This window comes from Hesperophylax consimilis, chromosome 28 (assembly GCF_061612785.1).
Source record: "Hesperophylax consimilis isolate HC1 chromosome 28, BYU_Hcon_1.0, whole genome shotgun sequence".
NCBI lineage: Eukaryota > Metazoa > Arthropoda > Insecta > Trichoptera > Limnephilidae > Hesperophylax > Hesperophylax consimilis.
In genome coordinates this window covers 1487949-1503575 of record NC_142863.1, presented here as the reverse complement: position 1 = coordinate 1503575, position 15627 = coordinate 1487949, and the positions used below count along the sequence as shown (strand labels likewise).

At 34.6% G+C, this 15627-nt stretch overlaps 1 protein-coding gene across 1 annotated transcript in view; it reads right to left on the bottom strand.

The window, feature by feature from the left end:
* Positions 1–236: 236 nt before the first annotated feature.
* The window catches only part of Neto (Neuropilin and tolloid-like), a 335932-nt gene continuing 320541 nt past the window's right edge, over positions 237–15627 (bottom strand). The window contains exon 10 of the mRNA XM_089649023.1: positions 237–4086. Coding sequence (XP_089505149.1) covers positions 3115–4086 — 972 coding nt within the window. The 3' untranslated portion in view covers positions 237–3114. The remainder of the gene's footprint in view (positions 4087–15627) is intronic.

Here is a 15627-nt window from a genome sequence, read left to right as displayed (position 1 = left end):
ATGTTATAAAAAAAATATATGGTTAAAGGGATAAGAAAATATTCCTGAAGTTTTTTCATATTCTTCTAGAAACCTAAATAAGTGTTTTTCACAGTAAAAAAAAAAAACACATACAATAAACTACAAGAACTTCGCGTTAGGTTAGGTTAGGTTGAATGAGGGAGTATTAAATTTATACCTTATATGCATATGCATCTACCTTTAAAATATGCTGCTGCACTACTCCACCCAATTACCTGTCACTGTCTGATAGTGTGCAGTACTTACATTCAGTGACATTGCAACAATTTATATATCTAGTCTGTTAAGGAAACCAGTGCAGTGAACATGTTCATTTACTGCGTTTATTTCGAGTCTATTACGGAAGCTTGTGCACTGATTACCATGGCATTGTTCCTCAAAGCCATTATATCGACAGAAAAGACCAAGGCTAAATGAGAATCATTTTCCAATTCTAACTGTTAACCACAGATGCCCCAATGGTTGTGTCAAATATTGATTACAGTCCATAATTAAACCACATACAATATTTGCGATTCCAGACGTCTTCATTCTATCTACTCATAAGAAGTGTGATGTGGTCGTGTCCGTTTGGCCGAAGTAATAATTTCTTCTTCACTTCTGCTAAACTTGATAAAAACTTTCATTTATTATATATTCAGTTATTTTTATTTATTTTATGTCTTGTTCTGTTTCATGTTTCGTTTAGATATATCAGTATTATCTTCTTCTTCAAGAAATTAAAAAAAAAAATTGTTTACTTCACAGAATTATGTTATTTTTTTATGTGGAGGGTATTTTTGAGAAAAGGAACAAGTGAATCATGAAGAAACCCCTGATTTTGGATGGATAAAACACAGAGGCTCAAAAATACTTCCATAGCAAAACACGAGAGCGAGTCGTATAAGCCACTCGTTCTCATGTATTATATACGTATTGGAAGCGCGTTTGTGCGTGTGCTGTACACCGTTGCCGAAGGGATCAATGACGCTCGTTCCTCAAGGACCTTCTATTTAAATGCCGGTAAAGCAGACAAAAATGTTTTAAATTAAAAATTCTCTTCCTTTTAAAATAATATTATTAACTTAAGCCAAAAGATTGTGTAAACAACATGTCTCAAATAAATTAGCACACCAAATAATATAGAACAACATAATTTTTCTAAAAAACAACCCTTAAAGATAAGTTTAAAATTTATATACATTTAAATATGTTATCATTACATACTATAACTGCTTTTCCTGATTAAGGTGTTCAGTTTTAAGCGAAAAATACGCGTTATTAAATAATTACAAAAAGTATAGCCTTGACTATTACGATGGCTTTAGATGCGAGGGGTGTTTAGTATCACGTGCACGTAAATCGGTTATAACGTTTGTCAATCACTTGTGACGTTCTGGAGGTCTAGCTCGGACAATCGATAAAGCCCTACGTCAATACAATATGAACTTAATTCATCATCCATGGTCTATTAGCGATATTTGCGAGCACGGTTAATAATTGATAATAAGTGTTCCGACGGCCAAGAGACAAATTTTAGCGTGGCCTCCATAGTCAGGGCCAATGACTCCACATTGGTTCGGGCATGGGAAATGAAAGTTGTTCACATAACGTGTTGTGAATAAGAACCTCCATAACTCCCCTTTGACTGCCGGTGCATATTTGGGTTAAAATTTCAATTCAACATTTCAATTTATTCATATTTTTAGGTAAATTTTCGACGTTTGACGTTTCGGAATGTCGAGTCATAGACAAAACCTCCTGAATTGCCAGCGTATATCAATTTATTGTTTGTTACATTATCAATACGGTCTGGCTGTCAACAGCACCCCCGTGCTCGAGAGATCGGTGTAAAATCGTCGGTAGTTTCGCCTATCGATTTGATATTGTTAGGGTATCGATTTCACTGTGCTAGACCCCCTAGACGGTACATATGACGTCAGAACTAGTCAGGATCATTTAAAAGTGTTACTTATTTTAACCAGTTTCAAGAACAATGCATTATTTCACTATTGAAATATCGTGGTGTTACTGCCAGAGGTTGATAACTACATTTTTGTTTTTGTCAAAAATCCTGATTTTCTAATGAAGATAAAACTTTAAAATTGAGTTTACTCCGTAAAATGTTTTTGTAAGTTACCAACTTTTGGTAGTAACCCCGCGATTTTTACACTTGTGCAATATGAAAATTGATGTATTTTTCAATAGATTTTTGTTATTTCATTAAAATGCATTGTAATTTACAGTATTTTAATTCAATTAACTCATTCGCGTCCAAACTGATGATGAACACTCCAAGGGGTATCCGAATCGTTGGTTCAAAGTGAGAAAGAAACGCCACATGGTGTACCACCTCAAAAGTAAAACGGCATTGGCCCGGAGAATATTTTTTTCATAAGGGGGTCCTATACAAATGCATTTTTTTCTTCTCCGGAGACTGAAATAAGTGCTCCTCATTTAAATCAAACTGAAGCGAAATATTTTTAAAATCATTTGTGCATAATTAAGGGTGTTCAGCGTATCATCCCGGAGATCTTAAAAAATATTCCTAAAACGTAAAGAAGACTTTCTTCGACCTCATAATAACGTCGTGAGTTAAATTAAACCTTATAATCTGAAGAATATTTCTGTATCTTTAAATCAAACCGATTGTTCTTTCAACAATTGTTTTATAAGCGAATACAATTTTAGCGGTGAAATATTCGTATGGCGCTAACTAAAGCTATTAGCAAATAGTTGTCAGTCTGAAAATCATAGATGGATATGCTGAAATATTTTCATAGTAATAATATAATATTGTCACAAGTTTTACAAACTGATCTTAACGATACTAGAAAATTGTCAACCACACACAATTCAGAACACATTATTTGAATATCACGAAAGAAAGTTATTATAATCGGCGTTTTCCGCATTCTCTTGGTCGAACATTGATTCAATTGCGAAGAAATCCTCGTCGTAAGTTTGCGTTTGGCAGTTTCTAACAAAAACCACAGGAGACTTGTACTCGGAGTGAGGACACAAAGCGGTTCCAGGATTCTTCAGGACTCCTGATATCCTCAGGAAGTTTCTAGGTAGTCTTCTTTTGTACGGCTCCCATTCGTTTGATTCGTGTCAGTGCGACTTGGTCATAATGATCACATCCGGAGCTGATTTGGTTGTTTCGACGCTGTAAGGCCTTCTATCCAAGTGTTTCTTAGTTTGCATTTTATCATAGTGGAGATTGTCGTCGTGTAGATATGTCCTGTCGCTGGTCGGAGTTTTAGAATGGTGTTCGTGTTGTTCCACCTTGTTTCTGTTTCGTTCGTCCAAGTCATACTGATGTTGTTGCTGTCTTTTGATGTCCATGTTTCGATTTGAGTCGCTCAGATGATTGCCCTCATCGTCGAATTTATCCATTTCGATGACGGCTTCAGCTTTGTATCTTGGATCTTTTGATCTGCTCGCTTGTGACCTGCTGTCAGCTCTCTGCGTTGTGCTTCCGCTGTAACCGAATGTGCTAAAAGGCGTGATGCCTTGTTGATATGTTGGTTTGTTGCTCGAGTCTGAAGAGAGCTGTTCTCTGTTTCTTCCAGGTTTCCTGGAATAGTCGACACTTGGTGCTGTCGGAGAGAAACTCCTGTCGGAGCCTGGGTGGCTGAAAGCTGGAGTATGGAAGAGGCTTTCTCTTGTTTGGCAAGAGCTGTCACACATCTCTGGAACGATTCCACTTCCAGCGAGGTCGCATGCACCCTGATCGTCGATTTCGAATTCCTTTTCTTTTTCACTCAGTGAGGGATCTTGTCTTTGCAAGCTTTGTTGCCTGACGATGATTTCATTGTCTCTGTTATTTTTCATGCTGGCGTTTTGTGGTAAGGATGTCGTTTCGCCAGAAGATCTTTCTCTTTTATTTCCTTGCAACAGAATCGGCAAAATTTCTCCGACCCCGGGTACGTAGCAATCTATGTTCTCCAGGTGGTTTTCAGATCTGCTTTTGGGCGAAATTGAATCTTGCTTCAGACTAATCTTGGAGACAGGTTCGGGAATTTTCTTCGGAAGTCGTCCCAATTCATCCAGGTGGCCTTCCCTGGATTGTCTGAGGTGTTCCTGCAACAAACAATTTTTTATTCAAATATCACCATGGCGTGTAAACACTAGACTCATATTCCTAATGGACTAACAACATCTTCTGGTCGTCATCCATGACTGTGACAAAAATTTTAATGCTCCAATGTAAACAAAACAAAAATATAACACTAGTATTGGTTACCATGGTAACACCCAATCTTCCAAATACAAAAATAACTTAATGCATTAGTTATTCGCATGTAGCTAAATTAAAAAAGATTTATTTTTGACAAAACAACCATCTCAAATAATCTATTTTTAAAGTTTTATAAGAAAAATGCTTTTGGCTTAAATTATTTAAAATTACTAAAAAAACTCAAAAAGAAAGCGCTTTTTGAAATTTGTTTTAAAATGTCTTTTAAAACTAAAAGTATTATTTTTTGTTTGACTGAGTATTGAACCTTCATAGCCAGAAATTGGAGTCGACAGCTCTACCATCCTCGCCGAACGGGTAGGACCGACATTTATTTCGTGAATTAACTGCTATAATATCATTCGATTTTAGAAAAATGCACATATGTCCGCGTGTGTGTATGTGATTGCTACAAAAAATCGCAATAATGTACTATAATTGACAAAGAATCTTTCTACCAAGTTTCAGCTTAACGGAAAGTGGACTTATTTCCCACTAATTTAAGATTTGCATTCATCAGCTACCGAAAACAAGAGTAAAATTCAAATAGATGTATTTTAAAAACGGATTTTTTAAAAGAAATTAAACATTCAGCAAATATCACAATGTAAGCAACATTATCCGGAAAACTGAGCACATAGTTAATATTTAAAAATTCACCTCGTCACCATTTTTCATTAATTTATCTCTCCAAGTGTCCTTCAGTTTACAAGCACAACATTTCCGCCGAGCTCGTGATATTAAACAGATTGTGATGTAGATGGTTAAGTAGATACGACTAGGGTACAGGGTGTTGTTATGATGGGATTGTTAAAATAGTATTTTAGCTGTATTTGCTCACGAACCTTCCCCTCTAGCCTTATAACCCTAATTTGGAAATATTGTGATGTATACACTTACAAATACAGAACTTTGATTTAAAAACCACATTTTGGCTAAAAAAAAAATGACGTCAAATGTACTGAAATGATTTATCTACGTAATAAAAAAAACATCATACTCGTTGCAAAGCTCGTTGATTAAATTTCGGAGGAGGGTTTTAGGTACCGCCGCCCCGGGATCAATTTTTTGGATAACCAACACCTCTACCATAAGTCACCCAAAGTGGTTCGCTACGTTTGTTGATTCAGCAGGAATGCCCAGGTTCATCGGGTGAGATGTGTTCAAGATACGCCTGCCCACCAGTTGCGTGGCGGGGCGGATCGGAAAAGGCTGGTTTGCTAGACCGTTTCATCCCTCCAACTGATCTCATATCATACACAGCACCTCCAAAGATGACATAGGCCCCGAGGGAAATTATTTTCCTCATGGTCTCCTGTGTGGGGTTAATTGACAAAACATTGTCAGCCTTACTAATAAAAACAACGTTGTATTTTGGCAGACCGACGCATGAGATTCCCGTCTTGAGTGAATTTATTTCTGTCATATTATTTTTTGTTATCAATTTTCTTGCAGATTCCTTAAGTAAAAGGGTCTGTTTTTTAAATTTTCGTATTCTGTAAAATTTTTCGATGTTTTCGAGTTTTTTTCATTTTTTTTCGCGTTTGAAATTAAAATATTCGAATTTATTTATTTTTTTATTAATGCATTATTAAAAAAGATTTTTTATTTACTTTCTAAAATAGTACTCGTTTTTTGGACATCTTCAAAAAGAAGAAATATATGACAAGCTTAAAATGTCTGAAATTATTCCAAAATTCGATGAGAAAATTCAAGTTCATACTAGAAATAAACTGCCCTCTTCCGCTGTACAAACAATGTGTATTACTTTTTACATCTGTTAAAAATACGTAAAGTTTTTACATGCACGGTTGTTTATCAATTTTATAAAATTTACACCACATTTATTAGTAAAGCTGTGCCTTTATTTAGATTAAAAACTTCCATAAACAAGTGTTTAGAACGTCCTGGAGGCAATTGTTCTCTCTATTATGCTCTCAAAATCTCTATGCTTCTCGAGACCTTACAGCTTCACGTACCTTGATACCCACCACGGAGGGGCGAACTAGTATACTACCGACATCTATCAGATAACACTATAACCTCAATGATTTATCTACACTAGAGCCATCTATGTCACGTTGCTCAAACTATCACAATAGAAAACGGATTGTAATTTGTGAGTTGACACCGTGAGAAACAACACCTTGTATGCCCACCATCAGTAGACACGACGTAATAAGGCAGACAAGGCCATAGTTTTACTTGGCGTACGACAGTTAATTAACAACCACTCTTTGCAGCTTACTCCGGCGCTAATCAAGGGACCCGCTCACAGGCCATTCACAAGCAGCCCCCTGTCTCCCCCGGCTACCGGAGAGGAAGGGTTGTTTTTACACTTTTACTCCCAGGAGTTGGGGTAGTATTAGTACCTATTTGTAGGCTTGTGTCAGAGGCGTGTTGTCACTGCTAAATATTATTTACTAAACTTGGAAGTTCGACTAAAATAGGTAAAAAAAAGTTGTATATAATAAAGCAATGTGATTAGGGGTGCTATAATACAAAAATGTTGTAGATGTGATAGTGATGAAGATGTTGATTGGAATGTTGTACCAATAATTTATAAGAAATAATTTCAATCACTAACCCCAATATTATTTTCTTTATTCTATATCGGCAACACTACAGTCAGCGTATTTCCTTTTGCGTGTTTAATAGGAGGCAGTACTGCCTTGAAACACGCACGGGTTTGTTACGTTAAATCTCTTTGTAAACTCTAGTACTGCCTCCTATCGAACACGAAAGAGGAAATACGCCTAGTGTACAACTCCGCGCCACCAGCCAGTAAGTACCTAAAGGCGTTTCTCTATTGTATGGGATATTATTAAAACCCATGATTATGTAAAATGTTATGAGTATGATTAAGTGAAACTGAAAGTGTGTTTGTGGCGGGTAGGTGTCTATAGTTTTAATCTGATATTAATAAAATTTTGCACACTTTAACTCCAAAATAAGGGAAAGATCACTGTCTACATCTGAATTCAACAAAATTCTGCGTAAAACCCGGACAACGCCGGGTACTTAATTTATTATAAAGATCCTTCCGGGTTAATATTTTAAACACTCACAAAACTGTACTAAATTTTATTTGTTACCCGCTAAACTGCCAAAGCCTTTTGTCAGCATAAATTTTTACGATTTATTAATTTCCAAATTGGTATTCCTATAACTGAAAACAATTATGTAAATTTACGAAAAAAAGCTTAAATTACCTGAAAGTTGAAAAAAAATTGATCTCATTCTATTGTATGAAATTGTTAATTCAAGATTTGACTGCCCTGAAGCCAAAAGTTTGTTATCATTACATGTACCTGCGAAGCATACTAGATGGATTATTTTACAAAAATATTTTTGTTTTTAATTCTGTTATTGAGAGAGTACACAGACTTGGCAGTGAATTAATAGCTATCGCTGATATTTTCATTTTAAATTTTGAAACATTCAAAGACAAATGTTCAGCACTTTTTCCTAAATGTAAATCGTAATTCATGCATGTGCTTGCAGCTTAAGTATTCACAACATTTTTGATTTTTTTAATTTCCTTCTCTCGTACATATATCTCAAGGTTTTTTTTCAAGTTAGTGTGATAAAAACTTAACAACTGTACTGTTTTTCATGCTTCATTTAAAAAAAATATTTGTTTATGTTATACTATTGTTTTCACCTTAATTTATAATCGTTCTGTAAAATCCCAAAAGGGCGTTAGTAAATAATCAAATGACAAAAATATTTTTGGGAGCCAACAAATCGAGGTGAGAGTTAAAAACAAAAAAAAAATGAAAACGCAAAAAATAGGATGTTTTCACAGATTTTTATTCTCGAAAAAAATACGATAATACAGGAATTTTTATTTCGTTTTTAAGTTGATGAAAAATTTTCAAAAACGATTTAAAATATGCCATTTTCAGTAGTCTCCAAAATGGCGCGTTGCTGTGGATAATCTATGCAGATAGAGATACAATAGCGCGTGTTGCTTTTAAGTCCAACAGATGGCGCTATTTTTTGTAAGTATGTTTTTAAAAGCTGACATTCATATTATATATGTATATAAAAACACACTCGTATTCAAATGCAAAGTTGTGTCAAAATTTCAAAACAATTTGTGAAGAACTTTCGGAAATTTAAGATTTTGAACTAACGAATATTTACATTTTTATTTTTGTAAATTCGGTGGTAGTTGGTGACATTGATGATACGAGTATCAATCCTACCAGACATTGGCAGTTTTTATGTTTCTATTCTGCAGAACAATAAACTTTTAACCGTATTCGTAGTTTGTGAAAATATCCCATTGTAATTTTATATTTGAAAACCCCACGCCCCTGTTTGGTACTTGCTAGATTATAAGGTGGCTGCTCTTGTAATAATTAGGGGAGGCAGGGCTTTGAAAAATGGGGCCGCCAATCTCCTCGTGCAATCTATGCAACGGTGGCACCATTATCCGGCGGTAATGTGCAAGGTGACGTGGCAGCGATTACAAATTATAATTGTCACAAATTCTACATTCTTGTTTGGATTCTTTGCCAAACAATTTTACTGCTAAAGAACATGAAATATCAACATCATCTCAATGTTAAACCTAACACCAACCTAACCTTATTATAATTTTACCTAACTTAACTTATTCCCCCGCATACAAAATTTCTTATGATTAACACACATTACTCTTGAACACTTTCATTTTTTAAATTCTTCACAAAATATGCGTTATAAATAGTAAAAATACGTTTTGTTCCGTTATTTAAAATTTAATATACAGGGCTTTCCAATAAGATGTGTTATTTTGATATTTAATCGTAAAATATCAATTATTTCGTTGCTTGTGTGGCACGTAGCGCCGTCTTGCTGAAAATAAACGTTGTCCAGATCAATACCATCCAATTCCGGCCTTAAAAAAATCATTAATCATCTCTCGATAGGGCAATCCATTCACCGTAACTGTTGCTCCAGCCTCTTTTTTGAAAAAATAAGGTCCAATGACTCCGCCGGACCATAAACCGCATCAAACAGTCACACGTTGAAGATAAAGAGGCTTTTCAACAATAATGCTTGAGTTTTCCGAGCCCCAGATACAACAATTTTGCTTGTTGACGAAGCCACCGAGGTGGAAATGGGCCTCATCACTCAAGATGATTTGCATTTGATTCACTCAAGTGAATTTAAATAATTTCAATACGTTATTGAAGCATATATTGTTCAATTTTTATTAATGACGTAGTTTCTACTTGTCAAATGTTAAAAAATGACAGCTTTAAAAGTAAAATCTACCGAAATAGCGGGCTATTCAAAATAACACCTCTTATTGGAAAACCTTGTATTTGGAAAAATTCACTGTCTATCTTGAAATGCAACTTAGGCATTTGTCGAGAGATTTTCGTTTTTTTTTTACACTAACCCCACACAGGAGGCCCTGAAGAAAATAATTTCCTCCAGGGCCTATGTCATCTTTGGGGTCTTTTTAAGGAAAAGAATGAGAGGAAATTCTGGGAAGGTAAAAGGTAAGGTCCAAGAGTGACTTCTGAATCCATCCCTCCCATGCATTCACCGTCAAGATCTGTACAAATCTCTTCCCATGAACCTGCACCCCTGCTGAGTCACCAAACGTAGCAAACTTATGACAGAGGTGTTGTTTATCCAATGAATGGTTCCCCGGGCGGCGGTACTCATACCCGCCTCTCAAATTGCTCTCTTTTAAACGAGTCATGTGTCATTAAATATTTTTACAATTTTTGTTCGATTATAATCATTTTTTTAATAATAATAATAATGATTGGATTATTTATATAGCGCCGTTTTCGTGAGAAAATCACCTCAAGGGCGCTTAACAACTTAATTTATGCATTGATCACTTAGGACGGGTTGTTTCGGAAAATTTGAACAATTCATCAAATTTCAATGTTCATTTTCGGATTCTGTGAAAGTGCTATTCAAGTTCTGTTATTATATCATTGTAGGCTAGTTGCTTGACAAATCTGAAATAAAAACAGAACTTGAAAATTTTTTCACAGAACTTGAAAATGAACGTTGAAATTTGATGAATTGTTCAAATTCTCCGAAACAACCCGTCCTTAGACTTAATTACTTTTGGTTTATAACTAAGTTTCATAGATAGAGAGAGACTTATAACTAAGACTAATGTCGAGTGATTTACAACTAAGACTTTTAACTAATGACTTAAGCTATACATATGTTTATGACCAAGTGGGCATTTACACAATACCGCTATAATACGACTTAATCTACGGCTTAAACTAGAGATTAACGACTAACATACATATTTAATTTATATTTACAAATACCGATTGTTATGATTTCTGCCCGTGGTGTCAGTTATAAAATATTTAAAAAAATAAATTTTTTACGCGTAATAAACGGTTAATAACGGTGAAAAAAAATTCAAGTAGAAAAATCCCCTGGACTGAGCAATGAAATAATACTGATGAATAAAAAATAAAAAAGGTCATCATTCTGGATACGACAGGTTGAAAAGGTGAGTCTTTAGTTTTGCTCTGAACTCAGATGAACTGTCGATCTTTCGCAAATATGAAGGGAGTTTGTTCCAAGCTGTTGGGCCTGCTACTGCAAAATCTCGGTCTCCAAAATTGATATTGTGATTGCGCATAGGTACTGAAAGTCTACCTATGGCTGTTGAAGATGCTGATCGAAGCGTTGCTTGCCTAACATTAACATCGTTTGGAATGCAGAGTTCCGACAAGTAGGGTGGCGCCATATCATGTACGGCTTTAAAAACCATCCAGCAGAGTTTGAATTGGATTCTCTCAGGGCACTTAAGCCAATGAAGGTTCCGCAAATGTTGTGAGATGTGGGAATATTTGGAAACGCCAGTTATCAGCCTTGCTGCAGCATTGAAAACTGACAGTGTATATTTTAGGGAGACTGGCGTTTATGCCATTGCAATAGTCGAGTCGTGATACAACGTAGGAGTTTACCAACATCTTTGTGGCTTTGGCCGGAATATTTCTTTTTATAGATTTGATTTGACGCAGGTGAAAGAAACCTGCGCTTACTGTTTTGTTAATTTGGGATTTGAGTGAGAGATCTTCATCTATTCCTCTTATTTTCTCTTCTTTTTGCATGTATTTTTTCCGGTTTTCTTTTCTTTTTTTTTAGTAACAGCAACGAGTTTACAGGCGAGAACTGAACTCCGTTGTCTGTTTTGTTTTGTTTATTTTCCCCATTAGGGGTTGGATAACGGGCCTCGTCCCCGCATGCACGACTGGAGCTTCTTATTATTCTTTCTTACTGGGGACTCCGCCAATCACCTGCGCCACCCCTGATGAGCGTTGGTGGTCAGAGGGGTGACTGTGCGGGCTGGGGTAACCTCCACCCTGCCTCCGACCTCCTGACGCTTCTTTCCCCTAGGTTCTTTAGGGTTTTATCCCTCTTTTTCCAATACTTATCTTCAGGGCACCACCGGGTGGTCGGCTAAGGGGTGTGGAAGTCCTGACCTGCACCAGTCGCCCCAACCACCACCAATTTCTCAACAGGACAGCCAGTCGTGGTTCGGCGAAACTCCCCCGTCACTCTATTGTTTTCTTTACTTTTATGTGTTTACAGGTACTGGAGTGTGGGTCCCCTCCACTAACTATCTGCCTGACACTTGAACTTGATTGTTTTGTTGTTTATTTTTCTGTGTTGTCCTTAGTTTAGTACTTGTAAGCGCTTGCATACCGCTTCATAACACCGTATGCGGGGACATTGAAGGCCTAGCTTCATTTATATAAATTGTAGAGCCGTTTATTCAAAAAAATTAGATTCATGCGAGAGCTCCGAAGGGGTGACCATAAGTCACCTATACCGGGGTGGGACAGGGTGGGTGTACCTTCAAAGATCTTCATCTAGTTGAACACCTAGGAGTTTAATACCATTTTTAGGAATGATGTTGCAGCCAGAAGTAATGAGAGGAGTTTTGTCTAACATTGACTGGCGCTTTTTTGTTACTGTCCAGAGAAATTCTGTTTTGGATGGATTTAGTCTAAGTTTGTTCGAAGACATCCACTCTGTTATTGCACCAATGCATTTAACAGTGATATCTTTTAATTTGTCTTTCTCATTCGGTGCACAGTAGAAATAGATTTGCTGATCGTCAGCATAACAATGGGAAAGAAGTCCGAATGAATCTATAATTTTGGCAACGTCGTTGATGAACAGAATAAAAAGTAGGGGCCCCAAGACTGAACCCTGGGGGACTCCAGAAGTCAGGGTTTACACTAGCGCGCCCCGTCTAACATTCACAGTCTTCTTTTAAAACCATCTTCTTTTTCTTTTTGATTGATTTCTACGAATCCCTAACTAGTAGTTCAGTGAAAAGCAATCCCCGCGTGTGATTCTAATTTTCTTTTATTTAAAAAATAATATCAAAGTTTACCGTACAAAGGTACCAACTTATTTATAATCAGATTTACAAAAAATAAAATAAAAAAGGAATAATACAATTTGTCCAAAGAAAGGTAATTACCCCAATTCTATTTTCAAAGATAATTTTGTACTTTTTTTTCTATGATTCTGAATTATTTATTTTTTGTTTTTTATTCGACTTTTATGTTTTTATTTAATGGAAATATCTTATACTATAAATGATTTTTAATGAAAAACTATCATTACACGGAGAAAAATGAATATCACTTATTTATTAAGAATCTATTCAAATTATTAGTAACCTGGTTAATAACGGGATTACAGGTCTTTAAGCGAATGGATTAAAAAAGTTTCCTGGTAAATTTATAGTAAACTACGAATATATTATCAGGAAACTTGTCAATTCATTCGTTAAAGACCTTCGATCCCGTTTTAAACCGCATTACCAATAATTTGAAGATATTTTAATAAATAAGCAATACTTATTTTTCTTCGTGAGGATGTGACGTGTTAAACTTATTCCTTATAGGAAAACATCTGACATGTATCTCTTTTGAGCTAACAGCTTTCAAATTGATATATTTTTTAACTGAAATGGTCCGTACACCCAAAATTTAAAAAAAAATACAAGTAGATTGTTATCAAAGATTCATTTAACTGGAATTGGCAAGTATATTAACTGTTAAAAACTCTTCTGCAGATTATGAAATTGTCGGAATCATTTTGATGATGGTTTTAAATTATTCAAATCAAATCGTAACTTATTCTAAAGGTGTTGGACTGACAAAAGGAAATCACACAAAATGTTTGGAAACTTTGTATTTAGTCTAAACAATATTTAACAATCATTTTAGTGGACCGCATGTTTGAGTTATATCGTTGTTTGAAGGCTTTATGGTAATTCTTTCTAGTTAACAGTTAATTGATTTTACATTGTAATTATATGTGAATTAATACTTGATTTTACAGTATATCAAATATATTTATGAACGTTGTTGGACTAACCCAAACCTTTGTTATTTGTCACAAATACTGGAGGTCTAACAAGGTTTATCGATAAAAGTATAAGTCGATACGATATTGAAGAAATTCGTCATCCATAGTGAGTTAGCGATATTTGCGAGCACGGTCAGTATATGATTTTTTTATATAGTATAAAGTATCGGATAAGTTGTCAATATCCACAATTTTTTTTCAAAAAATCCCAATTCAAATGTCGTTCGTTATGCAACATAAATGGGTTATTAATTAATGGTGATGAATTAAATAAGCTGTGAAAATTTGAAAAAATCCATGATTCATAGACTTCATTGATTCATTTAAGGCGAAGCTTAATGCTAAATCACTATTTTGATTAATCTTTATAACGAATTGGTGTACATTATGAATATCAAAAAATATGCTTAAGTTAAATTGAAGGATTTACTATCGCTTCGCTTGAGTAGAATACAAATAAAAAAAATAAATTACTCAATAAAAAATATAAATGTAAACTACTAAAAAAAACATTTTTTCAATAGAAATGTATGAACGCATAAAAGAAACAACTTTTTAAAAATACAGTATTATAGCTAACATTATCTGTGACAGTTTCACTTGATTAAATTTTTTTTTCTCATAAAATTATTTACAAAATAAATAAAAATTAGTTTTGTGCTTGAAATCGAACGTTTCTAGACTCCGTTTGTCAAGCGATTTTAATGCCTATTACCTACAATATAAGGTATACCAAGAATATACACATTTATGGCTTGTAGCTTCCTCTTAAGACGCGATCAATTTATTCCGTTTTAACTCGGAGAAACAAAGTTGTAAGTTATTACTTTTTAGTATCAAAAAGTACATGCGAACTGCCAATGCATATGTCAATTGCCAATTTATCTACTGCCATAATTGCCAATGCGTGCAATGTATATCCTCAAGTAACTCAATTCTTATGAAAAATAATACATATCAATGTTTAATTAATTATTAAATGATTATTTATTAGATAAAATATTATTGTATAATTTACTAACTATTATGCATATTATGAAATTTTTTAATCTGTAAACTTCACCCGCCATAACACAGTGGCATCTCTGGCATGGCGGTTGAAATAACATTCAAAATGTATCATCCAATGTAAATTTTCTTTGTAATTAAATTACATAAAAGTTTAAATTTCAATTAAATTTTGTCAATTTATTAGTATTTTTTACTTTTACGTAGCCGTCTTACGTTTAAGAATGTCAATTCATCGGTTTAAAATCGTCGGTAGTTCGGCCTATCGATTAGATACTGTAAAGTTATCGATTCCACTGTGCTGGACCATTTTTGTGACATTTTAATGCTTCTCGCAAAACACCAAATCGCAGCTCGTTTTACCGGATATATCGAAGTTACTTTTATGATTGTAGGCCAATAACAACTTGATCAAACGCTGAAACAGGCAAGTAATCGGTGTTTATTTTTGCGGTCTCATTTAAACGCCGCTCGACCAAGTCGTAATTAGCTAAGCTACAAGCTAAAAATCGGTATATTCTTGGTATATCTTATATTGTAGGTAATAGGCACTAAAATTGCTTGACAAACGGAGTCTAGAAACGTTCGATTTCAAGCACTAAACTGGTTTTTATTTATTTTGTAAATGATTTTATAATTTCAAAAAAGTTAATCAAGTGAAACTGTCACAGATAATCATAGCTATAAAACTGTATTTTTTTAAAGTTGTTTCCTTTACGCGTTCATACATTTCTGTGGAAAAAATATTTTTTTTTAGTAGTTTACATTTACATTTTTTATTGAGTAATTTATTTTTTTATTTGTATTCTACTCAAGCGAAACGATAGGAAAACCTTCAATTTATCTAAAGCATATTTTTTGGTATTCATAATGTACTGCAATTCGTTATAAAGATCAATCAAAATAGTGATTTAGCACTAAGCTTTAAAAACAGCTCACATTAGTTAATTGTTTACGCAGATCAGTCTATGATGTTACTTGAAATATTTAGTAACGTCGGAGCT